Source organism: Oncorhynchus tshawytscha, linkage group LG09, assembly GCF_018296145.1.
Source record: "Oncorhynchus tshawytscha isolate Ot180627B linkage group LG09, Otsh_v2.0, whole genome shotgun sequence".
NCBI lineage: Eukaryota > Metazoa > Chordata > Actinopteri > Salmoniformes > Salmonidae > Oncorhynchus > Oncorhynchus tshawytscha.
The window spans coordinates 71,179,695-71,207,691 of NC_056437.1; the positions used below are offsets into that span (position 1 = coordinate 71,179,695).

Sequence of the window (27,997 nt, forward strand, 5' to 3'; positions counted from 1 at the left end):
GTACAATACTTTACACAAGGTTTTGGTGAAAGACTGACACAAAACCACAATGAAATGAGCTGAATGGGGAATCTGGAGAAGTAGGAAATTCAAGATGGGGATAAAAGGAAATGCAAACAAAAAGGCCTGTTTTTGATTAACTAAACCATTGCCATCTGTGTCAGCCACACTAATCTAGCTCCACCAATCAACAAAGGAAAATGGCAACAACCAATTTGAACATTACTGAAAAAACACCTAAATAAATACAGTACTCCATTTTGTGCAGGGATTCAATAGTCTGTTAACCTCCACATCCACATGCTGTACTCCCCCACTACTCCCTCATGGCTGTACACCCAGACTCTGTCTATATCCCAAATGGCACCCTATTCCCTACACACTGGGCAAAATCTGGTTGAATCAATGTTGTTTCCACATCATTGAATTCACGTTAGTTGACAACTAAACCAAATGTAAATTAAAACTGGATGTTGAACTGATGTCTGTGCCCAGTGGGATGGACCCTCGTCGAAAGTTGTGCACTGTAGGGAGTAGGGTGCCATTTGGGAATCTGTAGTGCCCCCCTCATGGCATCAACAAAACACCAGGGACACAAGGCCCTAGACAGTGATGAATGGCTTCCTCTGACTGGACTCTCAGGACAGTCACAGTCCTTGTTCCCCAGGAGGACTTGCCTTGATGCTAGACTCCTCTGCTCTCACATGGTACATGGGACTTGGGTCACATCCATCATTCCGAAAGGCCATGTACATTGGGAAACGGATGTGGGATTCACTGCAGACTGCTCAGGTAAACTGACTGATAGAGCACAAACGAACAAAGCCTTAGGGATCATGAAGGTGAATATATGTGTTCTATTTTCTATGACAGACCTTCCTGACTGAAGGGAATGCACTGTCATAGAAAAGAGCCCCCAAAACAGGCTTACTTTAAACCTGCTTTTTAATAGAAATTAAATACTATAGGACTTTTGGAAATATTGAAGCAACCTTCAAAGAAATTGTGACTGTTATTAAAAACTTAAATACATAAAAAGTGTGAGGAGCTGAAGGACAATTGTGATTCACAACACATTTTTCCAGCTATTTATTTTCAGTACTCAGCATTTAGGGATAATAATATGGACAGGTTTTGTTAAGAAATTAATTATCAAAACATAGTTTATAAAAGTGTATAGTAACCATTACATATATACTTGAAACAAAAAGTAAGAACTTGAAATGAATACTTGTTCAAAGCAATTCTTTCTAAACTAGGTTCAAAAGTGTCCATTTTGTATATATATTTTTTTTATAGGTTTAACTCAAATATAAATGTCTAGTTTTATCACTACTAAATCAATTCACTGTGACTTTATTTCACTTACTAGCAGTTCTCCCAGTAAAATATGTACACAGAGCTTTGAATAGTTGAATATAACACAAGTGTATAAGGAAATACTCACTAATGAATGAATACAAAGGTTACAATACAAGAGTAACAAACTGAACATAATAAATGCTCTAAACTTTTATGAGTTATGTTTGTAAGTGTGGTTTCTTTTCTTTGTGTGTGTGTGTGTGTGTGTGTGAAACAGAAGTGTCCAGTCTGAGTTGATGGAAGACAGTGGCATCACTCAAAAGGCAAACATGTCAACAATAATCCTTAATCTTCCTTAAACGTCATACGGCAATCAAAACACACATAGCAGCTCCCTTTTTGTTGTACAAAGGAAACTTAAGGAAGTACCGTCAATTTAATGTGTCAGAGTCCTTTATCCTTGACTCCATGTCAATTATACATACATGATGAAGAGTCAGGGGTATGTGTAAGAACAAGGGGTGGTTACAACACTTCTCCTAAACTGAGAGATCCTAAAACTAGCATTTCTGTTACAAATGCTGCTACAAATAAGCATACTATAATGATTTATAAAAGCTGCAATGTTAATAATACAGTCATAATTACGATACATGATAAAAACCAAATGCCGACAGCGGCCTAACAATATACATTTCTTTACTTTTATCCGTAAAAAAAAAACATCTATACGCGCTTGTTGGTTTAGGCGTAGTGTTTAAAATATTGGTGCCAAGAGCCATTTTGAAATAATGGGATGAATACAGAAATGCCAGAAAGTAGCAACCCATTAAGAGCATTGTCGTCATCTGCAGAACAATAAAGGTTTGGAGCTCATCTTTGTGCTGCAAGAAACACACAAGTTAGAAAACAATTAGAACCTCACAAGAGAGCAATACACCCTCAGGTCAGTTCTATATTACAGAAATGTGACATCTCCAACCACTACATTCACCATTAAAACTACAATTTTTACAATGTCAAATGTCAAAGTACATCTACTCTTTAATCCAACATATTGCGGATACATTTAAAATCCATTATTTACTCTTCAATACTGTATGACACAACAAAAGCCGCACATGTTTTTTTTTAAATGTATCTAGGCAAGTCAGTTAAGCACAAATTCTTATATGCAAGCAAAGGCTTCATTGAAGATTAACAGATGGGATGTTATGATGTGCAGCAGTCAAAAAGGAACAATCCCAAAACCTTAATATTGACGTTTTTTTAAAACCAGTAATCCTGGTGTACCATTGCAGGCGGAAGGGTTGTTGTCCCCTAGCAAAGGCTACCGAGTGAATGCAGCAAGCACAGCTAACTAATTGGGTGGGATGAAGGCAGATGGGTGAGGATTTTGCAACCCGTGTCCTAACCAGTGTAAATATCGTCCATGTCAAGTCCACTTTTTCCCCTTGTCTGGGGTTGCATGCAGGGCCTTGAGTGTCTAGACCACGTAACCTGCTCTATGAAAATCACAGTCTATAACAAGAGGGAGATGAGGGTGAAGAGAAGTTTTGGCACCTCCAGAACCTTGGCATTTCAATGCTTCCCCTTTCCCCAACCCCACCCATACTTTGTAGAGATATGGGTCTGAGGCAGAGCCAAGAGGGTGGCACTGGTAGCAGCCACAGACACATTGGTGCGCACAGGGCGCGCTGAGCTGCCCCAATGCAACTTCATGTGGTGGCGCAGGTTGGACTTGCTGGAGAAGCGCTTGTCACACTGCTGGCAGGAGAAGGGTTTCTCCTTGGTGTGGATGCGCCGGTGGATTATGAGCTGGGTGGACACACGGAAGGACTTTCCGCACTCCGGGCACTCGTAGCGCTTGGTCTCCGTATGGATGCGCTGGTGGTTCTTGAGGGCGTTCAGATTGTGAAACTCCTTTTGACAGGAGGTGCAGAAATAAGCGCCAGTCTTGTGGATGGTCTTGTGGTTGAGGAGGGAGCTGGCGTGGCGGTAGGCACGGCCACACTGGTCACAGACGTGCGATTTGGCCCCCCCACCAATTACCGGTTTACCTGAAAATGTAAACGTTGAACTTGTATTAAACCAAACCTCCAGAAACCTTTTGGCTTTTCAATGTAAATCACAGCAGCACTTTCCCTTCCCCCACCTATAGAAATGGGCCTGAGCGCATACCCAGGAAACTGGAAGGCGCTGAGCCGCTCCAATGCAACTTCATGTGGTGACGTAGGTTGGACTTGCTAGAGAAGCGTTTGGTGCATTGCTGGCAGGAGAAGGGCTTCTCCTGGGTGTGAATGCGCCGGTGGACGATGAGTTGGCTAGGCGCACGGAAGGCCTTTCCACAATCTGAGCACCGGTGGCGTTTGACCTCAGTGTGGATGCGCCGATGGGTCTTGAGAGCCATCAGGTTGGAGAACTCCTTCTGACAAGAGCTGCAGAAATAGGCGCCTGTCTTGTGGATGTTCTTGTGGTTCTGGAGGGATCCGGCATGGCGGTAACCACGGCCGCACTGGTCGCAGACATGCGACTTGGGTGGTCTCCCTGCGCCAATTGGTGGATGACCTGAAAATGTAAAATGTAGGAATTGTGTCATGCCATAATTCTGATATTTCGTTTGTATACACATTAATGCTGGCTTCACATGCTCGTAGGAAATGGGGAAACTGGGAAGTCATATGCTCGACATGGTTGTGTTCAAGTGCTATTGAAATTGGAACAATTCTTAATGAAGTAAACTAGCTTACTTAACATCAACAATATGGTCGGACTAGCTACATTATACATACTGATAAAATTGTAATTGTCAAAAACAGATTTGCTGTCAAAGGTAAAGGGTCAGTGGTGAAACGTCACAACTTGGGAGCAAAAATGTCTCTGAGTTTCCTTCTTGTAATTCCGACATTGACAGTCCTTCAAGTGAAACTAAAAGCTTCTGATAACTGTGACAGCATGTAAACGTTGCATTAGAAACAGCTTCAGCCATATGGGGGGGAAAAAGTCATTCTTCAACAATTGAAAGTGCATTCCGTAACATTTCCACATGGACATAGATCTTGATATGTCATGGTAGTAATAAATTAATACTATTAATCAAGACAAAAATAAAAATAACTGTCACAGAGTGGCACGTCCTGGCCACCCTCAGTGTATACAAAATGCGTCTTCTTGATTCAATATTGGATGTAGTTTTCTGAAGTTGAAATATTGTCTCTACAAAATAATATTTTGGACTTAATAATATTCTTCAAAATCAGAGAGGGAGTCAAAATATTACTGAAATGTTAAAAACGGCACATTTAACAAATTGTTTATTTCGGGCAATTCACCGGAGCCTTTTCAATATGTCAATCAAACCATTGGGCAAATCAAATGGGCCTTCCCTACGCTGATGGTGTACTGAGCCTTGAGTCAAATGATGAGGCTACATGTGTTGTGAATGTCACTTTCCCACTGTAGGTATATATGGGTTTATTATGCATTTCCACTAGCTACCAGTATTTAATATGGTCGTTTACATAGTTTAACTGTACCTTGAATTTGGTAGAAGAAACTGATGCCTCAATTTGGTAACAAATGTATAGCTACAGTTAATTATATTCAACACGGATGGACCTTTATTAAGCACAAACTATCATGCATATATAAAAGACGAAATGTACATGAAAACAAAACAAATATGGCATAAGTCAGAGTTACATGTGTAGGATTAAGGGTGAGAGATTTGTATCTTCAATATCTGGGTTAGTTTCATCTTCATGGTGACAAATACACACAAATTGGGAGAGTCATATTGCAATGTTGATGATTCTACAGCCCTTAGGACAATTTACTCAAAAAACTAATTTTCTTTGGTTTCTCCCAGTACTTGAGTGTTCCCAAACAAAAATATTTGATTTATTTAGTTATTTGGAGCAGCCACTTGTTAGTTTAGCATGCTAATCCAAGAGTCCACAGGAATCAATTGAACGTCCAAAAACACACTTAACCACCATGCAGAAACTCCATTCCAACGTGTATAGTGACCATATCACTCTTGAACAATGTATTATAAACAGAAATGCTTCTGTGGTTGCTAGACGTTGGCATCAGCTCAGATTCCATATGGACACTGGCGTTAGCGTGCTAAGCTAACTAGCAGCAAATAAGCACTCTCAAACGTGTCTGGGTTGACAAAAAAAAACAACCAAAAAAGCTACGTGGAACAATGAAGTTGGTCTAAATATCACTGGAAAAACTAAAGAAATCAGTTTTGGGAGGAATATTCTTCTTCCTCCAAGGATGAAAGAACTCCAAACCTATTTGGCTGGTTATAAAATAAAAGGTACATTTTCAACAACCACATTGTAAACTTGATATCATTTAGTGATTTGTATGTGTTGCATAAAACTCAATATTCTAGCATCAAGATAATGGAATTCATTCAAACATTGCACCTTAAAGATGACATATAGATGCATTAGTGTCCATTTTTTAAATGTATTGTTTGGACTAACATGAGCAAATTACATTTTCAGAGGTCTAATCCTCTAGGGCTGTGTTTATACAGGCAGCATTATTGTGATCTTTTTGTTCACTAATTAGATCAGCTCTGAATAAGATCTGATGTGATTGGTCAAAAGAACAATTAGTCAAAAAAAATATCAGCATTGGGCTGCCTGTGTGTACACAGTTTAGGTGTATGATATGAGGGCACCCGCCTTTCTAGAGGCAACAAGGTAAATCACATTATCAAACTTCATCCTCAGTCTGCATCATTTGCTTAAAGATCTGCAATTGTATACCCCCCTTCCTTAAATTCCAACAGGTCAATTATTTGGCCCCTCAACTAGACACATTAATTTGACCAATTCACTGAAGTGAAAATGTTCAAGCCAAGTCTTTAACAAGGTTGAGTTAACGAAGTTGATTTCGCCTTCATCACAGATTAAAAATTGCCTGTGTGAAAACGTGTTGATTATTAAAACACTTAACACTTTCAAAAGTACATTAAAAGTGAGGAGTGAAAGGACAATGGATTCACAACAATGTTCTTCACTAGTTTTCCAGCTATTTATTTTCAAATACTCAGCATTAGGGGTTATAATATGGACAGGTTTTGTTAAGAAATTAATTATCAAAACAGCTTATAAAACTGTATAGTAAGCATTACATATGTATGAAACAAAAAGTTAGAACTGAAAATTATTCATTATAGTTGTTCAAACCAATCCTTTCTAATCTATCCGTAATGATGGTTGGAAGTGTCCACTTTTAACCAATTCTGGAGAAAACGGAAGAGTTCCATTAAAATATAGTTAGTTGTCCCGTGTTCTAGTTATCACATTGCTCTTAAAAATCACTTCACTGTCACTTTATATTTCACTTACTAGCACCAGCTCTCCCAGTAAAAGGTGTTCACACAGAGCTTTGAATAGTCCAAACGCAATTAAATAAAAAGAAATACTAATAAATACAAGGGTTACGATAAGGTATAACAAAATCTTGAGAATGAGGTCTGAATGCACAAACAATTCAAAGTTGTCCCCTTTGAGTGTGAGTTTTTTGTGAAACAGAAGGAAGTCCAGTCTGACTTGAGGGGAGACGGTCACAACATCACTTGTAAAAGGCAAACATTTCAGAAATATTTCCTTCGTCTTCATACTGCAATCAAAACACACATTATACAAGTTCCCTGTTTATTGTACAAGGGACTGATTATTATTATTATTTTTTTTTTTTAAACCATAACAAATTGAGACAACATGGAGGAGTACTTGTCACAAGTGTTCTTTGGGAGTCCTTCATACTCGACTCCATGCCAATTATACATACAGGATGAGTAGTCAGGGGTAAGTGTAAGGACAAGGGGTGGTAACAACAAAGCTCCTAAAGTGTTAATATAAATAAATGCATTCTACAATGATCTGTTTTATAAAAGTTGAACTGTAAATAATACAGTCAAAGTACGATTACGATACAGGATAAAATCTAAATGCCGGCATGGGCCTAACAATATTCATTTTTCTTCTTCTTTAAAAAAAAAAAACACACAACTTATTGTCTATACATGTTAACTCGTTAGGCGCAGTGTTGAAAATATGGGTGCCCAGAAACATTATATTTTTTTTAAAAAGAGGAAAACACAAATGTGATGCCAGAAAGAAGCAACCGATAAAGAGCATTGCTGTCATCTGCAGAAAAATAAGGTTTGAAGCTCATCTTCGTGCTGCAAGAAACACACAAGTTAGAAAACGATTAGAACCTCACAAGAGAGCAATACACCCTCAGGTCAGTTCTATATTACAGAAATGTGACATCTCCAACCACTACATTCACCATTAAAACTACATTTTTACAATGTTAAAGTACATCTCAACTATTTGTTCCAACATATTGCTCACTTCAGAGATACTGTTTGAAATACATGTTCTTACTGGTTAAGATGTTTTGTATAACATGACAAAGGCCGCATGCAAAGGCTTTATCCAAAAATCAACAGATACGGAATGGGATGTCATGATGTGCAATGCATTCAAACTGCAAAGATGCCACACAAAAAAACCTTAACATTGGTCAAATTCATCAATGTGGTTGACTTGGTGAGCGTCACGCCACACTCTTGGCATGGCATCAGGATGTTGTTCCTATTGTGACCCGTTTGTTATGACTTCATTGACACTGGGCTTAACGGTCAATAAAACACGGAGAAATCTAGAATCGTCTACTGTGTAACATGCAAAGGGGAGCTATGACAACAGTATATCATTAAGGTTTCTAAAGGCCCGAACAGAGAAGTCTAGCACACATCCTACACCGAGTGAGCAGTAATCCATGTGTACCATTACAGGTGAATGGGTTCTTGTCCCCTATCAAAGGCCATCGAGTGAATGCAAGCAAGAGTAGCCATGCTGGTTGGGATGAAGCGGATTGGGGACGCTTTTGCAACCAGACTGTCTTAACCAGTGTAGAGATCGTCCATGCCAAGTCAGTCCTCTCCCCCTCCCCTGTCTATGGTTGCATGCAGGGCCTGTGTGTCTAAAACACATAACCTGCTCTGTGGAAATCTAAAGACATAAACCTCACACTCTACAACAAGAGGGAGATGGTGGTGAATGAGATGGGGACTAAGTTTTGGCACCTCTAAAACCTTGGCATTTCAATGCATCTCACACGAGCACCCCCCCTTCCCCCTCCCCCCATACTTATAGAAATGGGCCCGAGGGCATACCCAAGAAGCTGGCAGCGCCCATGGCCATGGTAGGGGGCGCTGAGCTGCTCCAGTGCACCTTCTGGTGGTGGCGCAGGTTGGACTTGCTGGAGAAGCGCTTGTCGCACTGCTGGCAGGAAAAGGGCTTTTCCTTGGTGTGGATGCGCCTGTGGCAGATGAGCTGGGTGGACACACGGAAGGACTTTCCACAGTCAGGGCACTGGAAACGTTTGGGCTCAGTGTGAATGCGCCGGTGGTTCTTGAGGGACATCAGGTTGGGAAACTCTTTCTGACAGGAGTTACAGAAGTAGGCGCCTGTTTTGTGACTGTTTTTGTGGTTAAGGAGGGAGCTGGCGTGGAGGTAGGTGCGGCCGCACTGGTTGCAGATGTGCGACTTGGTCCCCGTCGCACCACGGCTCCTGCTGCCACTGGGGCCTTGGAAGGACAGGGAGTTCATTTTGGGTAGTCCATTGGGGTCCAGTCCTTGGGCCTGCAACAACGTGAGATCCAGGCCGGAGCCCCAGCTAAGGCCTGAGCTCCCGCCCCCGGATGTGCCCCCAGAGGCTCCCCCAGCCCTGGCCTGTGTCTGCTGGGGGGGCCTGGGGGCTTGGCCGTGGGAGATCTCCTGGTGGAGCCGGAAGCTGGCCTGGCTGGGGAAGCTGCGCTGGCAGGGGCCACAAGTGAGCTCCCTCTCCTTTAGGTGGACGCGACGGTGGCTGTTGAGCTGGGAGGAGACACGGAAAGCCTTGCCGCATTCTGGGCAGCGGTGACGCCGTATCTCTGAATGAATGCGCCGGTGGTTCTTGAGGGCCAGGAGGTTGGAATAGGTCTTGAGGCACACGGCACAGTGGTAAATGCCGACGGTGTGGGTGTTTTTGTGGTTGAGAAGGGAGCTGGCATGGGCGTAGGAGCGGCCACACTGGTCACATCTGTGGAGAGACAGAAGAGAAGAAGAAATTAGTAACTGCTTGCGGTCCTTTTTCACTAATCTAATTGGCTGGTTACCACTTTTCCATTAGATACAACTTTAATATATTTATATATCCATCTAAAAATAATTTGTACAGGTATATGATCTGGAATCCGGCTTAAAGCTTTGGAGATGACTAAAAGTGGTTTACCATGTCCTGCAAGAAGAAATAGTCAATTTATACACATAATATAAGGGGAACACATTTTGGTGGAAACAAGGGGAAAAAATATGGACTGTCCTTAATCAAATAATTGAAAACTAATTAGAGTCTTGGAAGGTATGTGTGGCTCCCTGCACATTTGGATACAACAATTCCATCACACTTTTCATAGTTATTGAACTTATTCTGGCTTTCACCAACTGTGGTGAAATATGTTGGCTTGGTGCAGATTACCCCCCGCCCAAAATAACTCATTTACAACAAAGCATGTGCAGTGTAGCAAGCTCCAAATACTTACTGTGGATCTAAGTCTAAGGATAGGCCCATGCCCTGTATCAATGTAGTCTTCACTGTAATATCAGCAAAAAAACTAACAAGAACCTTTCAACTTCTATGGTCTTTTACCATTTTAACCAGCTTTTGTGCCATGACTTTGTCAAACAAAGAAGCCCACTAAACTAGGTTTACACTATCAACAACCTAAAAATGTACAATGTACCTATAAAAAGAGACAGGGAAGCACAAACAAAGGAGCACTACAATTCAAACAAGTACAAGGAACACACAAATCATAAATCTTACTTAGTATACTACGTCAGCTACTTTGAATTGGTATCAATTAATGTCAGTATTCTTTGTAAAAGCAGAAAATAAAACATCCAACTGAACAATCAAATCAATTCTGATGTATAGTAGTCTACAAAACGAATGTATATCTAACTGAAAGCAAAAGGGGGGACTTATCTGGTCTCCACTAATCAATCTGTCCAAACTTCAGAAATAGCCGAATTCCGGTGCACGTATGGTCCCAAGGAAGCCGGATTGGAGATCATATACCTGTAATAGACATGTAGAAACCTATGATCTTCACTATTTTCACTTCAAGAATCACAAACAGACGAAAACTCACGTGTACCGGCACTCTTCTCCCCCTGTCGTGCTTGCAGTGGCCATCCTCCTGCCCTCCTTGCCTACCTGGTTCTCCCCGCAGCGGTGCCTCGCCAGGCCTGACCTCCCCTGGAAGCTCTTCCCGCAGCTGGTGCAGCCAAAGCGTGTGTGGCCCTCCTCATGGACCTTCTGGTGATTGCGGAGGAATCTGGCTAGCCGGAACGCTTTCCCGCAGTGGTGGCAGATGTGCCTCTTCTTCTGCGTGTGGATGCGCATGTGGTTGCGCAGCGCCATGTAGTTAGAGTACGGCTTGTCGCAGTAGGTGCATGTAAAAGTGCCCGTCTTGTGTGTGTGCTTGTGGTTCAGCAGGCTGCTGGCATGTTTGTAAGAGCAGTTGCAGATGTCACAGCTGTAAGGGCGTTCATCTGGCACAAGGTCAGCCCCATCGATGCTGAGGCTTGAGCTGTTGAGGGAGGCCGAGGACGAAGGGAGCTGCTGAGCAGGGCAGTCATGTGCAGCCAGCTCGTCTGCAGTAGCGAAACCCTCGCAGCACCCATCACACTCGTAATCCATTTGAGCAACAGCTCCTGCAGCCCCCTTGCAGAGCTGTGCAGAGTGGTGGGTGGTCAGCTGTTTTTGGGTACGGAATCCTTTGCCACATTCCTGGCAAGTGTGCTTCTTGAGGGCAAAATGAAGACGCAGATGGTTTTTCATGGCCAGGCGGTTGGGGTAAGTGGAGTTGCAGACATTGCAGTGATACTCGCCAATTTTGTGAAGATTCTTGTGATTGGCCAAGCTGCCTGCATGACGATAGCTCCGTCCGCACTCATCACAGGCGAAGGGTCTTCGTCCCCCTTCTTGTAGATCAAAATTCTGAGCCCTTGAAGTACCAGCCTCTGAGTAGGGTTGCTTGAAGCCTTGTTGTTGTTGTCCATACTTGACTTCCCCCATGCCAGGGTTCTGGGATTTGGACGATTCTCCTCTCATGGCCTGCATGCCAGAGGGTCCTCCTTGATACCTCCCATTGCCTAGTTTTGCGAGCTGGGCGTGAGCCTTTGCTCTGTGTTCTTCATGGAGCCGAAGGTGGTTTTCCAGCTGCTTCTGGATCTTGAAGGCCTTCCCACACTCCTCACACTTGTGCCTGTAAAAGAAAGTGAGGACCAAATTAAAAGATGGGTTAGGAACTGGTAAACACTCCTTACGCCTATTCCACGATCTGCCAGCCATTCAACTCGCTCCTGACATCATGAATGGACAGCCTACTGGCTGAACGGGCACTAGCTACGTTTAGTAATGATGATAAAAGCACATTTGGGTAAGGTTATTTACCATTCAAGTAAAGCCATCGTTTCGGAATCGGGTGCCACTTGGGGACCGCTTCTCCCTGTGCCAGCGGCAGCCTTGCTGTAGCAAGCCAATAAAGGGAAATCACCAGTCAGAAATACATTTTACGTTTAGAATGGATTCAAAGATGTCATGGCCTGGCCATTTCTTGGGTTCCTCAGGGTTGCTTAAGGGGTGTTTTGTTTTTAATTAGCTTTACAGATTGGACTGTAGCACAGAGTAGACTCTTACATTCAATGACAATGTTGTTCGTTTTCCAGCTGTGCCGCTGTACAGTGAGGGAAAAGCGGTGTGTTTTCTTCAACAAAATCGAATGCCTATTTTTTTACATCGATGCGGAGGCCCCGATAGGAAAATTGATTATTCTTACTCATATCTAGTATTATTACAATAAAAAATAATGCATCTCATTATTTCAGAGAAAATAAAGACCAATCCATGAAGGTACTGTACAATCCTGATTTTAGTGTAAAATGTCCTATTGATGTCAATTTGAAACTTGGACCAAATTCAAGCAATGCAAACAGATCTTATGTTATTAATAATAGGCCCACAAAGACAAACAAGTCTCAATGGGGAAAAGCATCAAACAAAAGCTTACCTTTTTAAATCAAAGTGGGTCCTCTGGTGGTTCTTAAGGGCCAGCAGGTTGTAGTAGCGCTTCTGGCAGACAAGGCATCTGAAGACTCCGGTCTTGTGAGATTTCTTGTGGTTGAGCAGGGAGCAAGGGTGCCTGTAGCCCCTTCCACACTGGTCACATTTGTGGGGTCGATCCTCCGAATCTGGCATCTGTTGTCTACGGTCCTGTCCTCCCATATCACGACTGCCCCCAGGTCCTCCAACTCCGCCGCCACTAACTCCATCTCCGCCAGTCATCCCTTTAGCTCCATTCAAACCTTCTTTGCTCAGCACTCCTCCTCTTCCCTTTCCAGGACACAGGTGAGTGATCAGGTGATGGCGATCAGCAAAGAACATGCCACAGTCAACGCAAATGTGATTCCTCCCATCACCATCCATTTTGCCATTAGTATTTGTAGGATCGGCTCCCATGCTCTGCGCTGCTGCATCGGACCTTTGTGGCCCATGAATCAGTTGGTGGTTTAACAGGTCTTGCTTTCTGGAGAAGCTCTGGCCACAGGTGCTGCAGATAATCCTCCAATCTGCCTCCCCGTTAGGAGAAAGCGCTGAAGTCCCAGGCCCTGTGGGATTGTTAGCATGGCTGCGCAGATGGCTCCTCAGGGCCCTGAGGCTGGCATAATGGTTCCCACACACCGAGCACTGGTACACTTCACCATCATCTTCATCTTCTTTATTCATCCTTTTCCCCACTCCTTGGGCATGGGACTGAGAACCATACTGAGAGCGCTGTCCATTGCTCTCTTTCACATTTCCTCCACCTGAAGGGAGAGCAGCGCCTCCAGGACTGTTGTAGCTATTCATGTTTCCCATGAATCCATTGGACATCCCCTGGTTCTGTCGCCGTTGGGGGCACATGTGAGACTTGATGCCAGAGATGTCCCCATACATTTCTCCACAGTCAGTGCACATATGTCTATCAGCCTGGCGATGGTTCTGGGGAAGAGGGGAGTGCCCAGAGTTGCTCTGGGCAAGGGAGCCATCAAATCGATCATGGAACTCCAGTGAATCCAAACCACTGCTGTGGCCACCATCAGGTACAAAGTGAGCAGCGTCACCAAGATTTCCAGGGAGGGAGATAGGTGTGGTTGCGCCGCTCCCCTCCTGTACATAACTATTCTGAGAGTCAAGTGTCAGGGGTTCCGAGGAAAGCCAGTCGCCTTCAGTGTTGAGGGATGATTGGTTGGATGTTCTTCCCTTATGGCTGCGGAGGTGGCTATGCAAGGCAGCCAAATGCGGATACTGCTTGCAGCAGATGGTGCACTGGTAGAGGCCAGTCTGGTGGGAGCGCTTGTGGTTGACCAGGCTTCCAGCATGGCGGTAGCTTTTCCCACAATCCTGACACTTGAAACGACGTTCACCATCATCAGAAGAAGATTGCGCTCTCTCTCCAGATGGAGATGGGTTAGAGTTAGAGCCAATCCCATCAGTGTTCAGGATACCATCCTGACCATGGGAGCCTGGGTGGGGGTCATGGGTGAGGTAATGAACTTTGAGACTCTCCAGATCAGGATGCCCAGCCCCACAGTATGCACAAGTGTAAATGGGGTTATTGACAGGAGGGCCAAGCATTGGGTCAAAGGGTCCACGTTTATCATTTGGCAAATGAGGAAGCGGCAGAGGGTCACCCAGGGCAGGTGTGTATGCTGGGGAGCGGACAGCGCTGAGATTGTGCGGCATTATCCCAGGGAAACTACGGGCAAGACCCAGTGAAGAGGAGGCTGCATTATGCAATAGGATGTGTTCCTGGAAGTCACTCTTGTTGGGCAAAGCTACCTGGCACAGGTGGCAGAAGCAGTTAGACGCATCATCGGTTTGGGGAGCAGACGGACGCTGATCAGTCACAGAATCATGTATGTTGTTGTTAACCATCGATGCTCCAGGAGTCTTAAACTTTGAGTGGGTTCGCTCATGGCCGTTGAGAGCAGCCAGGTTGTTGAACTGCTTGTAACAGACGGTGCACTTGAACGCCCCCTCCTGGTGACATTTCTTGTGATTAACCAGGCTGCCATGGTGGCGGTAGGTCCTATCACACTGATCGCATTTGAATGGGCGATCCCAGGCATCATCAGTTACAGGTGACTTCTTGTGATCATCTGGGTCATGTGACATCACACCATGACCCATTCCACTGTTGTTCAGGTGACTGCGGGCAAAGCCATCAGACAGGTCCTGTGCAAGACCATAGTTCCTCTCATCATGTCCGTCTTCAGCGCCTTCGTCACCGCCGTCTTCCTCTGCCTGGGCACTGCTTGGGGATAGTGTGTGGATACGGAGGTGATTCTTCAGAGCCACAGCATTGGGCAGGGTTCTGGTGCAGACTGGGCACTGAAAGGAACCCACTTCATGGGATTTCTTATGGTTGGCCAGGCTGCCAGCATGCTTATAGATGCGGCCACATTGCTCACACTCAAACCTGCCATTCTCTTCTTGCTGGTAGTGAGCCTTCATGTGTTCTAACAGACTAGGGGTACTGGGGCAAACCATATCACACTCTTTACAGGGGAAACCCTTGACACGGCTCATATCATGCATTGCCATAGTAGGCGTATACATTTAAGGAAGGGGAAATCAAGTCTCAAGATAATCAACAAAGCAGACAAGGGGAAAAGAGAGAGTCTTAGCTCTTGGATTCTGTGGTGTCAGCCATTTTCTTCCCGGAGCTGAAGAAAGTCTTCTTTCAGCCATTCATTGCCACCTTGTCAGGGCAGCACCGGAAGGATCTGAACACGGAGCAGGCAATGGAAGAGCACTGTTGAAATAGGAAAAACATTAAAAAAAGAGGGCATTTAATCATTTAGAAGAGACTCAAACCAGAAACAACTAGACATACTGTACATCTAGCCATTTGCACAGTCAATGTGGAAAGGTTATCAATTCTATACTGCAAGTAATATGACAAAGAACACCTTCATTGGAATAATAATGGTCTGGCAAAAGCAAACACAGGCTACAAATCCCCCACATCAGACATTCAGACCAATGAATTGTTCCCAACATTGAAACTCTACCTTTCAAGGGTGCTGGGCAGGGTAAATCTCGCACACCTACATGTAAGAGCAGGAGCACACACAGGATTTTTTACCGTTCGCCAGCCGAGAGTAATTTGCACTTCTTATCAGTGTCGGCAGACAATCTCTGTGTACACAGAGCAAAAACCTCGAAGTCATCAGCCACAAAGCCTTAAAATACTACAAACCAGAAGAAGGCAGTAGCGTTGTTTGGCAATGCATGTCTGTGTGTTGCTTAGTTTAGTTTATGGACTAGATTCCAATGTTAGCTAGCTAGCTGCGCTGATGTTGCTATTTTGTAGAATGCCCTTGTTGATATTAGCCAGATGGCCACAGCTAGATAACTACCTAACAATATGAAACAATTAAATTAACTCTCCATAATCCCATACGGCCAGTGCCAGCCCATAGCCAAATGTTTAGCTAACCAGCGCAACATAGCTAGCTAGCTCAGGACACGGTATTAACCCGGCAGCTAACACAGGAAGCTGTTTCATGGAAAAGAATCCATTGTGATTAAATTAGAATATCAATACTAGCTATACTGGTTAGCTAGCTTGGGGGAAGTATTTAGTGTTGTGTGCATTGCATCTGTGTACTTAACTAGCTACCATCCCATAGCCTACATTGCAAATGAAGTGTGACTGGCTCATCCATGGATGTACAGAGAAATTGCAATTTTTTGCCCTTTTTGTTATCACTCCTGTTGACTCCCACATGTGGGGGTACGTGCTCTCTGATTGGCTCAAAATCAAGTCAAATTTTATTGGTCACATACAAGTGATTAGCAGATGTTATTGCGGGTCTAGCGAAATGCTTGTGCTTCTAGTTCCGACAGCGCAGCAATATCTAACAAGTAATTCACAACATATACCCAATACACACAAATCTATCCGTAATGGGTCAGCGGTCAAACGACCTCCACTCATCACTGTAAAACGCTCCCTGAAACACTTCAGCAAGCAGGCCTTTTTAATCGACCTGGCCGTGGTATCCTGGAAGGATATTGATCTCATCCCGTCAGTAGAGGATGTCTAAATATATTTTTAAATGCCTTCCTAACTATCTTAAATAAACATGCTCCATTCAAGAAATTTAGAACCAGGAACAGATATAGCCCTTGGTTCTCCCCAGACCTGACTGCCCTTAACCAACACAAAAACATCCTATGGCGTTCTGCATTAGCATCGAACAGCCCCCGTGATATGCAGCTGTCCAGGGAAGCTAGAAACCATTATACACAGGCAGTTAGAAAAGCCAAGGCTAGCTTTTTCAAGCAGAAATTTGCTTCCTGCAACACTAACTCAAAAAAGTTCTGGGACACTGTAAAGTCCATGGAGAATAAGAACACCTCCTCCCAGCTGCCCACTGCACTGAAGATAGGAAACACTGTCACCACTGATAAATCCACCATAATTGAGCATTTCAATAAGCATTTTTCTACGGCTGGCCATGCTTTCCACCTGGCTACTCCTACCCCGGTCAACAGCACTGCACCCCCAACAGCAACTCGCCCAAGCCTTCCCCATTTCTCCTTCTCCCAAATCCATTCAGCTGATGTTCTGAAAGAGCTGCAAAATCTGGACCCCTACAAATCAGCCGGGCTAGACAATCTGGACCCTTTCTAAAATTATCTGCCGAAATTGTTGCCACCCCTATTACTAGCCTGTTCAACCTCTCTTTCGTGTCGTCTGAGATTCCCAAAGATTGGAAAGCAGCTGCGGTCATCCCCCTCTTCAAAGACCTATATCTATCCTACCGTGCCTTTCTAAGGTCTTCGAAAGCCAAGTCAACAAACAGATTACCGACCATTTCGAATCTCACCATACCTTCTCTGCTATGCAATCTGGTTTCAGAGCTGGTCATGGGTGCACCTCAGCCACGCTCAAGGTCCTAAACGATATCTTAACCGCCATCGATAAAACATTACTGTGCAGCCGTATTCATTGATCTGGCCAAGGCTTTCGACTCTGTCAATCACCACATCCTCATCGGCAGACTCGACAGCCTTGGTTTCTCAAATGATTGCCTCGCCTGGTTCACCAACTACTTCTCTGATAGAGTTCAGTGTGTCAAATCGGAGGGTCTGCTGTCCGGACCTCTGGCAGTCTCTATGGGGGTGCCACAGGGTTCAATTCTTGGACCGACTCTCTTCTCTGTATACATCAATGAGGTCGCTCTTGCTGCTGGTGAGTCTCTGATCCACCTCTACGCAGACGACACCATTCTGTATACTTCTGGCCCTTCTTTGGACACTGTGTTAACAACCCTCCAGGCAAGCTTCAATGCCATACAACTCTCCTTCCGTGGCCTCCAATTGCTCTTAAATACAAGTACAACTAAATGCATGCTCTTCAACCGATCGCTACCTGCACCTGCCCGCCTGTCCAACATCACTACTCTGGACAGCTCTGACTTAGAATATGTGGACAACTACAAATACCTAGGTGTCTGGTTAGACTGTAAACTCTCCTTCCAGACCCATATCAAACATCTCCAATCCAAAGTTAAATCTAGAATCGGCTTCCTATTTCGCAACAAAGCATCCTTCACTCATGCTGCCAAACATACCCTTGTAAAACTGAACATCCTACCAATCCTCGACTTTGGCGATGTCATTTACAAAATAGCCCCCAATACCCTACTCAACAAATTGGATGCAGTCTATCACAGTGCAATCCGTTTTGTCACCAAAGCCCCATATACTACCCACCATTGCGACCTGTACGCTCTCGTTGGCTGGCCCTCGCTTCATACTCGTCGACAAACCCACTGGCTCCATGTCATCTACAAGACCCTGCTAGGTAAAGTCTCCCCTTATCTCAGCTCGCTGGTCACCACAGCATCTCCCACCTGTAGCACATGCTCCAGCAGGTATATCTCTCTAGTCACCCCCAAAACCAATGCTTTCTTTGGCCGCCTCTCCTTCCAGTTCTCTGCTGACAATGACTGGAACAAACTACAAAAATATCTGAAACTGGAAACACTTATCTCCCTCACTAGCTTTAAGCACCAACTGTCAGAGCAGCTCACAGATTACTGCACATAGCCCACCTATAATTTAGCCCAAACAACTACCTCTTTCCCTACTGTATTTAATTTATTTATTTTGCTCCTTTGCACCCCATTATTTTTTTATTTCTACTTTGCACATTCTTCCATTACAAATCTACCATTCCAGTGTTTTACTTGCTATATTGTATTTACTTTGCCACCATGGCCTTTTTTTGCCTTTACCTCCCTTATCTCACCTCATTTGCTCACATCGTATATAGACTTGTTTATACTGTATTATTGACTGTATGTTTGTTTTACTCCATGTGTAACTCTGTGTCGTATGTGTCGAACTGCTTTGCTTTATCTTGGCCAGGTCGCAATTGTAAATGAGAACTTGTTCTCAACTTGCCTACCTGGTTAAATAAAGGTGAAATAAATAAAAAAGTAAAGGAATGGAATTAAGACAATATGAATATATGGACGAGCAGTCAGAGCAGCATAGACTAAGATACAGTATAATAGAATACAGTATATACATGAGATGAGTAATGCAAGATGTGTAAAAATGATTAAAGTGACATTAAAGTGACTAGGGTTCCAATTATTAAAGTGACCAATGACTTCAAGTCTGTATATAGGCAGCAGCCTTTGTGTGTTAGTGATGGCTATTTAACAGTCTGATGGCATCACTACTCTGGACGGCTCTGACTTAGAATATGTGGACAACTACAAATACCTAGGTGTCTGGTTAGACTGTAAACTCTCCTTCCAGACCCACATCAAACATCTCCAATCCAAAGTTAAATCTCGAAATGGCTTCCTATTTCGCAACAAAGCATCCTTCACTCATGCTGCCAAACATACCCTTGTAAAACTGACCATCGTACCAATCCTCGACTTCGGCGATGTTATTTACAAAATAGCCTCCAATACCCTACTCAACAGATTGGATGCAGTCTATCACAGTGCCATCTGTTTTGTCACCAAAGCCCCATATACTACCCACCATTGCGACCTGTACTCTCTCGTTGGCTGGCCCTCGCTTCATACTCGTCGCCAAACCCACTGGCTCCATGTCATCTACAAGACCCTGCCAGGTAAAGTCTCCCTTTATCTCAGCTTGCTGGTCACCATAGGATCACCCACCCGTAGAACGCGCTCCAGCAGGTATATCTCTCTGGTCAGCCCCAAAACCAATTCTTCATTTGGCCGCCTCTCCTTCCAGTTCTCTGCTGGCAATGACTGGAACGAACTACAAAAATCTCTGAAACTGGAAACACTTATCTCCCTCACTAGCTTTAAGCACCAGCTGTCAGAGCATCTCACAGATTACTGCACCTGTACATAGCCCATCTATAATTTAGCCCAAACAACTACCTCTTTCCCTACTGTATTTATTTAGCTTTTTATTTATTTTGCTCCTTTGCACCCCATTATTTTTTATTTCTACTTTGCACATTCTTCCACTGCAAATCAACCATTCCAGTGTTATACTTGCTATATTGCATTTACTTTGCCACCATGGCCTTTTTTTGCCTTTACATCCCTTATCTCACCTCATTTGCTCACATCGTATATAGACTTGTTTCTACTGTATGTTTGTTTTACTCCATGTGTAACTCTGTGTCGTTGTATGTGTCGAACTGCTTTGCTTTATCTTGGCGAGGTCGCAATTGTAAATGAGAACTTGTTCTCAACTTGCCTACCTGGTTAAATAAAGGTGAAAAAAAATAAAAATAAAGATAGAAGCTGTTTTTCCCAGTCGCTCGGTCCCAGCTTCGATTCACCTGTACTGACCTCCTGTGGTTGAAGAGGCACTTCAATGCCTCTTCTGCCATTTCAGTGTCCGTGAGGTGTATGCCGAGGAACTTAAAAACGTTCCACTTTCTCCACTAGGGGGTGCTCGATCATCTGTTTCCTGAAGTCCACAATCATATCCTTTGTTTTGTTTACGTTGAGTGAGAGGTTCTTTTCCTGGCACCACACTCCGAGTGCCCTCACCTCCCCCCTGTAGGTTGTCTCGTCGTTGTTGGTAATCAAGCATACTACTGTTGTGTCGTCTGCAAACTTGATGATTGAATTGGAGGTGTGCTTGGCCACGCAGTCATGGGTGAACAGAGTACAGGAGGGGGATGAGTATGTACCCTTGCGGGGCCCCAGTGTTGCGAACCAGCAAAGTGGAAGTGTTGTTTCCTACCTTCACCACCTGGGGGGCAGCCCGTCAGGAAGTCCAGGACCCAAATGCACAAGGTGGGGTTCAGACCCAGGGCCTCGAGCTTGGGTGTTATGGTGTTGAATGCTGAGCTGTAGTAAATGAACAGCATTCTTATATAGCTATTCCTCTTGTCCGGATGGGATAGGGCAGTGTGATGGCGATTGCATCGTCTATGGACCTATGGGGGCGGTAGGCAAATTGAAGTGGGTCTAGGGTGATAGGTAAGGTGGAGGTGATATGATCCTTGACTAGTCTCTCAAAGCAGTTCATGACGACAGAAGTGAGTGCAATGGGGCGAGTCATTTAGTTCAGTTACCTTTGCATTCTTGGGTACAGGAACAATGGTGACCATCTTGAAGCATGTGGGGACAGCAGACTGGGATAGGGAGATTGAATATGTCCATAAACACACCAGCTAGCTGGTCTGCGCATGCTCTGAGGATGCAGCTTGGGATGACATCTGGGCTGGCAGCCTTGCGAGGGTTAATGTCTTACTCACGTCAGCCACGGAGGAGAGCCCCCAGTAGCGGGCTGCGTCAGTGGCGCTGTGTTATCCTCAAAGTGGGCAAAGAACGTGTTTAGCTTGTCCGGAAGCAAGACGTCAGTATCCGCGACGTGGCTTGTTTTCCTTTTGTCGTCCTTGATTGTCTGTAGACCCTGCCACATGCATCTCCTGTCTGAGCCGTTGAATTGTGACTCCACTTTGTTTCTATACTGAAGTGTTGTCTGTTTGATTCCCTTACAGTGGGAATGACTACTGTTTGTGTTCTGCCATATTCCCAATCACCTTGCCATAGTTAAATGCGGTGGTTCGTGCTTTCAGTGTTGTGCAAATGCTGCCATCTAGCCACGGTTCCTGGTTGGGGTAGGTTTTAAAGTTGTTGGCCACTGACGAGCATTGAGATTCTACAAGTAGAAACGGCAGGTCCGTCGCTACCGGGTCAGCATGCAGCAGGTACCGCTTTTGTTCTAGCAAGAGAAGGAACCGCCTCTCACTGTGGTACCTACCTATCGGCAGTTTGATTCTTCTTTTCTTCTTTTTCTTTTCTTTCATGCTTAATGGTCCTGAAATTTAGGTTTTGTCCAGAAACAATGGCCCAATCCCAAATTGGCCCCTATACACTTGTGGAGATCTGATTTGATAGGTGTACTGTAAGTAACATGGCAATAGCTCCACTTTGGCCTGATAGACCAGGGGGAAGTTTCCCCATATTTCTTATGCCAAACAAATCTTCTCAGATCTCCACAAGTGCATTGGGATTGGGCCAACCCCTAGCCCCATTTCCCCTAGACCAGGGCCACACGCCTACAGGGTCCAGAGGCTGCTGGTTATTTCCTACCTGATAATTACACACAGTGTCCCAGGTCAAAATCAGTCCCTTATTAGAGGGAAACAGGAGGTCCAGAGCCTAGTTTGAGGTCCCTAGACCCAGTACTGCTGCTTTTGTAAATTATTCCCTTCTAATCAGGGACTGATTTAGACTTGGTACACCATGTGTATGCAATGAATTATCAGGTCGAACAGAAAACCAGCAGTAGTCCTGACCTCAAAGTTACTTTTTTTTATATCACTGCCCTAGACACAGATCTAAGAGACAATATCTACCAAGAGATTGCCTTATTTCCTCCACCTGTTCAATCCTCTCAGATCACGTGTCCAGGATAGGGGTCGAAAACAGGTGGCCCGCGGGCCAATGGGGGGGCTAAGTTGTGTTCAATTTGCATTGAAAATCATTATGATCCGTCACCCCGACAATCTGCTCTTCCAAAAACACTCCAGCTGAATCTAGTTGCCTACCCCTGATAGGAAGAACAGGCAAAGTGAGAGGCTCCACTCCCATCACTACAGTGATAAGCAGACAAAGTGGGGAGTTTTTGTATCAAGACCTATGAGAGTGTGTGGATTTGGTCAACAAAAAAAATGTGATTGCTAATTTGCTAAGTGAGGCTTATTTGATTGAAAAGAAGTTTCAGAATGTTTAGGTTGTTACGAATGTAGTGATAACTGAATGAAATTGTATCTAGTTGTTTGTTTTGATCACACATATTTGCCCTCTCATTGGCTAGAACGGTCCCACCTGATCTCCCCCTTCACCCACCTTTCTGACAACAACTGCCATTGTTAGGGCGGAAACAAGACTCATCATTGTATAGAGTATCTCTTACAGGGCTTTAGAGATTTAAATTCTACCAGGAAGTCAATCATTATTCTTAAAGCCCTAATGTAGTCTTTGGAATTGTATTTTTAAATCCACCACTGTATGTCTCGAAATCATCAGTCTGATCATGTAGGCGTTGGGAAACAAATTGGACGACTTTTACATACACAGCCCTGAAAGGCTGATAGGATGGTCTAGAGCCCACCCACCCACATCAGATGAACAGTCATTGGTCTATTATACTCAAATCACATTGTGACATCATGTTGTGGGCCAAAAGTTCCATCCCACCTGAACAGGCTGAAATTCCAGGCTTTTTTATAAACAGCTCTTAAACAAAAGGGGCATTATCACAATTTCTGTGTTATTTTGACCTGCGTGGAAATATAAATGAAAAAAAAGAAGGAAAATCTCATCTTCAACTGCACTACCCTTTTAACATTCAACACTTACGCTTTGTGGGGTAAAATACATGATCAGTTCAAAACCTAAAAATATGTTGTCTTACATTTATAGAATGTATTGCTTTATGTTTTGCCAATGTTTGATGAATAATACATTTGTTAAAATTAACCTATATTTTATGCATACATATGATTTATCATCTACTGCCAATTGTCAGTGCGGATTCAAAGTCTTAGTATTTAGGCATATGTGCTAAAAAAAGGCGTGTGTTGTGACAACTTTTAGACATGGCTTTAGTTTTATTAGATGTGGCACGTTGGCAGCTTGTGTTCGCTTCCAGGCTGTCCAATGTGTCAAGTTCTTCCTGCAGAATCTTGAGAACCACACACCTATAGTTTTTACATTTACAGCACAAAAGACAATATAAAGGTTTGTGGAATACTTCCATTTCATAATTTCACATTGCGAAAAATCAATGAAAGCTCTGTGATATCATCCAAATTTGAGAAGTTGGCCCTAAAATAAGCTAATGCAAGATTGATATTGCAGTTGCACACAACATTCAAATATATATATATATATTTTTTAAATGGGTCAAATGTCACCTTGGTCATTTTCAGTAACATATGCCTGGTAGTCTAATATAGGCTCAATCCACTATTCTAGAGCCTTCCACCATTCCCCCCCAACCTATATTTGAATAAGGCATCCTATTCCAGAATGGCTTATTGACATAGGCCTACCAGTATTTGTTCCTGTAGTCAAGTGACCTCAACAGAATATACTTTATACCTGCATGGGTTAGTCTTACAGCTCTAATGTTAAAGTGAAAGCCTCATAACCTCTGGGAAGGTACCCTGACCAAGGGGCTCTGATGCCAGGCCATCTGGGTGTGCTAGGTTCACCAAGATCTGTATAGCGAAATACCAGGTGGGTCTAACGTCACAAAAAGCACTTCCTCTACAGTTTGGGTTGTCGGTCATCTGTTGTTTACACTTTGAAGCATATAGACTCAGCAAAAGAATAAAATGTCCTCTCACTGTCAACTGTGTTCATTTTCGGCAAACCTAGCATGTGTAAATATTTGTACGAACAAAACAAGATTCAACAAGACAAACTGAACAAGTTCCACAGATGTGACTAACAGAAATGGAATAATGTGTCCATGAACAAAGGGGGGCGTCAAAATCAAAAGTAACAGTCAATGCAGCTGGTGGCCACACCAGATACTAAGTACTGCAGTGCATATCCTTCTCATGGACTGCACCAGATTTGCCAGTACTTGCTGTGAGATGTTACCCCACTCTTCCACCAAGGCTCCTGCAAGTTCCCTGGCCCTCACCCCCCGATCCAACAAGTCCCAGACGTGCTCAATAGGATTGAGATCCGGGCTCGTCGCTGGCCATGGCAGAACACTGACATTCCTGTCTTGCAGGAAATCATGCAAAGAACAAGCAGTATGGCTGGTGGCATGCTGGAAGGTCATGTCAGGATGAACCTGCAGGAAGGGTACCACATGAGGGAGGAGGATGTCTTCCCTGTAACGCACAGCATTGAGATTGCCTGCAATGACAACAAGTTCAGCCCGATGATGCTGTGACACACCGCCCCAGACCATGACGGCCCCGCCACCTCCAAATCGATCCCGGTCCAGAGTACAGGCCTCGGTGTAACGCTCATTCCGTCAACAAGAAACGCGATTCCGACCATCACCCCTGGTGAGACAAAACCGCAACTCGTCAGTGAAGAGAACTTTTTGCCAGTCCTGTGTGGTCCAGCGACGGTGGTTTTGTGCCCATAGGCGACGTTGTTGCCAGTGATGTCTGGTGAAGACTTGCCTTACAACAGGCCTACAAGCCCCCAGTCCAACCTCTTTCAGCCTATTGCGGACAGTCTGAGCACTGATGACGGGATTGTGTATTCCTGGTGTAACTCGGGCAGTTGTTATTGCCATCCTGTACCTGTCCCGCAGGTGTGATGTTCGGATGTACCGATCCTGTGCAGGCGTCGTTACACGTTGTCTGCCACTGCGAGGATGATCAGCTGTTCGTCCTGTCTCCCTGGAGTGCCATCTTAGGCGTCTCACAGTACAGACATTGCAATATTGCCGTGGCTACATCTGTAGTCCTCATGCCTCCTTGCAGCATGCCTAAGGCACATTCACACAGATGAGCGGGGACATTGGGCATCTTTCTTTTGGTGTTATTCAGAGTCAGTAGAAAGGCCTCTTCTGTGTCCTAAGTTTTCAGAAATGTAATCTTAATTGCCTATCGTCTGTAAGCTGTTAGTGTCTAAATGACCGTGAATTTATGAATTATCTTTGAAAGACAGGGTCCTGAAAAAGGGACGTTTCTTTTTTTGCTGAGTTTATATATTCATTGCTGAGCTGGGCCCAGGTTGGAATAAATGCATATGTCTATTCAAATGATAGCAGGGTGGGATCTAGATTTATATAGAAACATCCAGCGAGCAAGGCATGAAAATTAAAACCTTGATTGCTTAACTTATGGGATGCAACAACAACAAACATCAACAATGGGCCCATGGTGTAAAAAGTGAATTCATACATCTCTGGCCTGTAGAAGCCAGGGTTTCTGGTTCTCTCTGGGGAGGAAAATGTAATGTGAATGTTCACACTTAAGCTCGATTGGCCATTATCAAATGTGGTGTAAATGATGCAAGTAGAATAATTATTAATACATAAGAGACAGAAATGGGGAGGTGAAGCATAAACAAGTTTGGAAGAATTTTACCTTCACTGGCTAATTCCCATTTGCAACTAAATGCAAACAGAAAAATATATATTTACACTGTCTAACTGTAAAATATAATTAACTAACTAGTGTGCACAAAAGTAGTTAGCCTAGCAAACAAGCTGAACTAATTTGATAGCATTAGGAAATCAAACTATTTTAAACAGTGAAATCACAAACACCTTTACCGTGCAAAAACCGTTTGCAGGATACTGTAAACAGCCTGAGGGCAAGGAACCACAAAGAAAAAAAAGAAAGAATATGAATAAACATATTTCAGATAGCTGTACATACACCGTTCAGCTAGGTTAATATCTTTACAATTACTTTCTGTGTGACTCGATGTTTACACCTGCATTGTTTTGATTGAAAGCTCGGGGTCTGGAGCACATTTCAACAAATAACGTTTTTCTTTCATAATAGGGAGGCCCAAGAGCCTGTAATTTGATTTTTTTTAAATAAAGTATAATCTGACTTCGTGGTGGGAGGCGATTCTAACGTGCTCCCTGACCTTGGCTTGTCTTTCCACTGAGTTCACACAGTGTAAATTTTTCAGGACAAAAGCAGGGCATCTTTACCGCCGATCCGCGAGACATTCCGTGCTCTTTTCCATCGAACGACTCCCCAAATTAGGCAACGTCAAGGCCGGAGGACCGAGAAAGCATAAACTATAAGACATTTTAATCATAAATGCATAGTTAACTGAAACATCGAGTTATTCAATGTTAAAATATAACGTTTATACGCGTTGCCCCAAAATAACAAAAACGACTCAATTTCCATAAATTGCTTTCTTAGAAGCTATTTGCAACTAGCTAGTACACTAGCCGCATTTTAGTTAGCTGTGCAAACATTAGCCTGTTAGCTGGGTCAAGTCGTGAAAATACATTACTTCGGATCATATAAATGCATAGTATTATTTTTATACAAGTGTAGCTAAATGTGAGACATTACTTCGCCTTAAGGGGCATTTAAACTGGCCAACTATCAAACTAATGTAATAATCTGCACCGACCTAACAAAATAGCTAGCGCGGCCGCCTAGCTAAGTAACGTTACACCCCCCCACGATGCTAAAAAAAAAATACAAGGAAAACGGAAGTCGTTAACTCTACATTTTGCAAGCTCAAAGAAATTGATGCGCACACTGCATAAATGTATGTATATTCCCTTGTTACATACACAGACCATATTATTTCAGGGGTAATTAATGCCTAAGCAAGCCAAATAACCGTGGCACGCAAAGGTTAGCTTGCTGGCTAACGTGCGCTAGCCTAGAACCAACAAAGATCTCGACAAATACACTCTGGCCCATTGATGGAAAACATTTTTTTTTTTTTTTTTTAAATACGTTTTACGCACTCGACTTACCCGTTTAATGACGTTCTTTGCACCAGAGAGAATGATGCCGAATCCAAAAACCGCAGCATTTGCGTTCTCATTTAGGAGACTTGTTATTTTTTTCAGATCAACAACCGACTTTGGTTCTTCGGTCATTTTTTTCTCCTCGGATTCAACATACTTCCTGCTAGCTAGCGGTGTGAAGCGGAGACATACGTACTTTTGCGCGTCATCATGCGCAGAATAACATTTTAGTCTGCATCAAACACCTATCTTTTTTTAACAGATTACTTTGTTGCATGCTGTACTGTATTTTGCTCTCCAGAAACTATAACTTGTCCATTTTGCTCCGGCGCCCTCAATCGTGTTGTTAATCAAAATCAGACAAACGTCCACAGTTGGTGCAGGAGCTGCTCAGAATAGATTTCTGTGAAAACAGCCTTTGCTTCGTGGATCATGAAGGAAATGACAATCTGAGGTCACTATGTCTATATGATATTGTAAATTACTATACTCGTTTCTTTCATGGTTTGTGAGTGATAGTATAATACTCCAAAATGATTTAGTTTATTAGATTGCAACACTTGGTAACCTATAGTTGATTTTCTCAGGCTGTCCAATG

General features: G+C 43.7%; 1 protein-coding gene across 4 annotated transcripts; it reads right to left on the reverse strand.

Annotated features, from left to right (window-relative positions):
• Nucleotides 1–1,073: 1,073 nt before the first annotated feature.
• LOC112258572 (zinc finger protein 91) lies at nt 1,074–27,776 on the reverse strand. Of its 4 annotated transcripts, none has more exons than XM_024433011.2 (7): nt 27,406–27,776; nt 12,461–15,247; nt 11,845–11,919; nt 10,538–11,656; nt 8,516–9,423; nt 3,484–3,870; nt 1,074–3,362 (listed from the first exon to the last, which is right to left on the reverse strand). In XM_024433011.2, exons 2-7 carry the CDS (start codon nt 15,049–15,051, stop codon nt 2,884–2,886), a joined length of 5,559 nt encoding a protein of 1,852 aa, XP_024288779.1. In that variant the 5' UTR covers nt 15,052–15,247; nt 27,406–27,776; the 3' UTR covers nt 1,074–2,883. The 4 variants fall into 4 exon arrangements, with proteins under 4 accessions (XP_024288779.1, XP_024288780.1, XP_024288781.1 ...); XM_024433013.2 differs by having other exon boundaries at nt 3,223–3,362; nt 3,458–3,870; nt 27,406–27,775; XM_024433012.2 differs by lacking the exon at nt 11,845–11,919.
• Nucleotides 27,777–27,997: the final 221 nt, after the last annotated feature.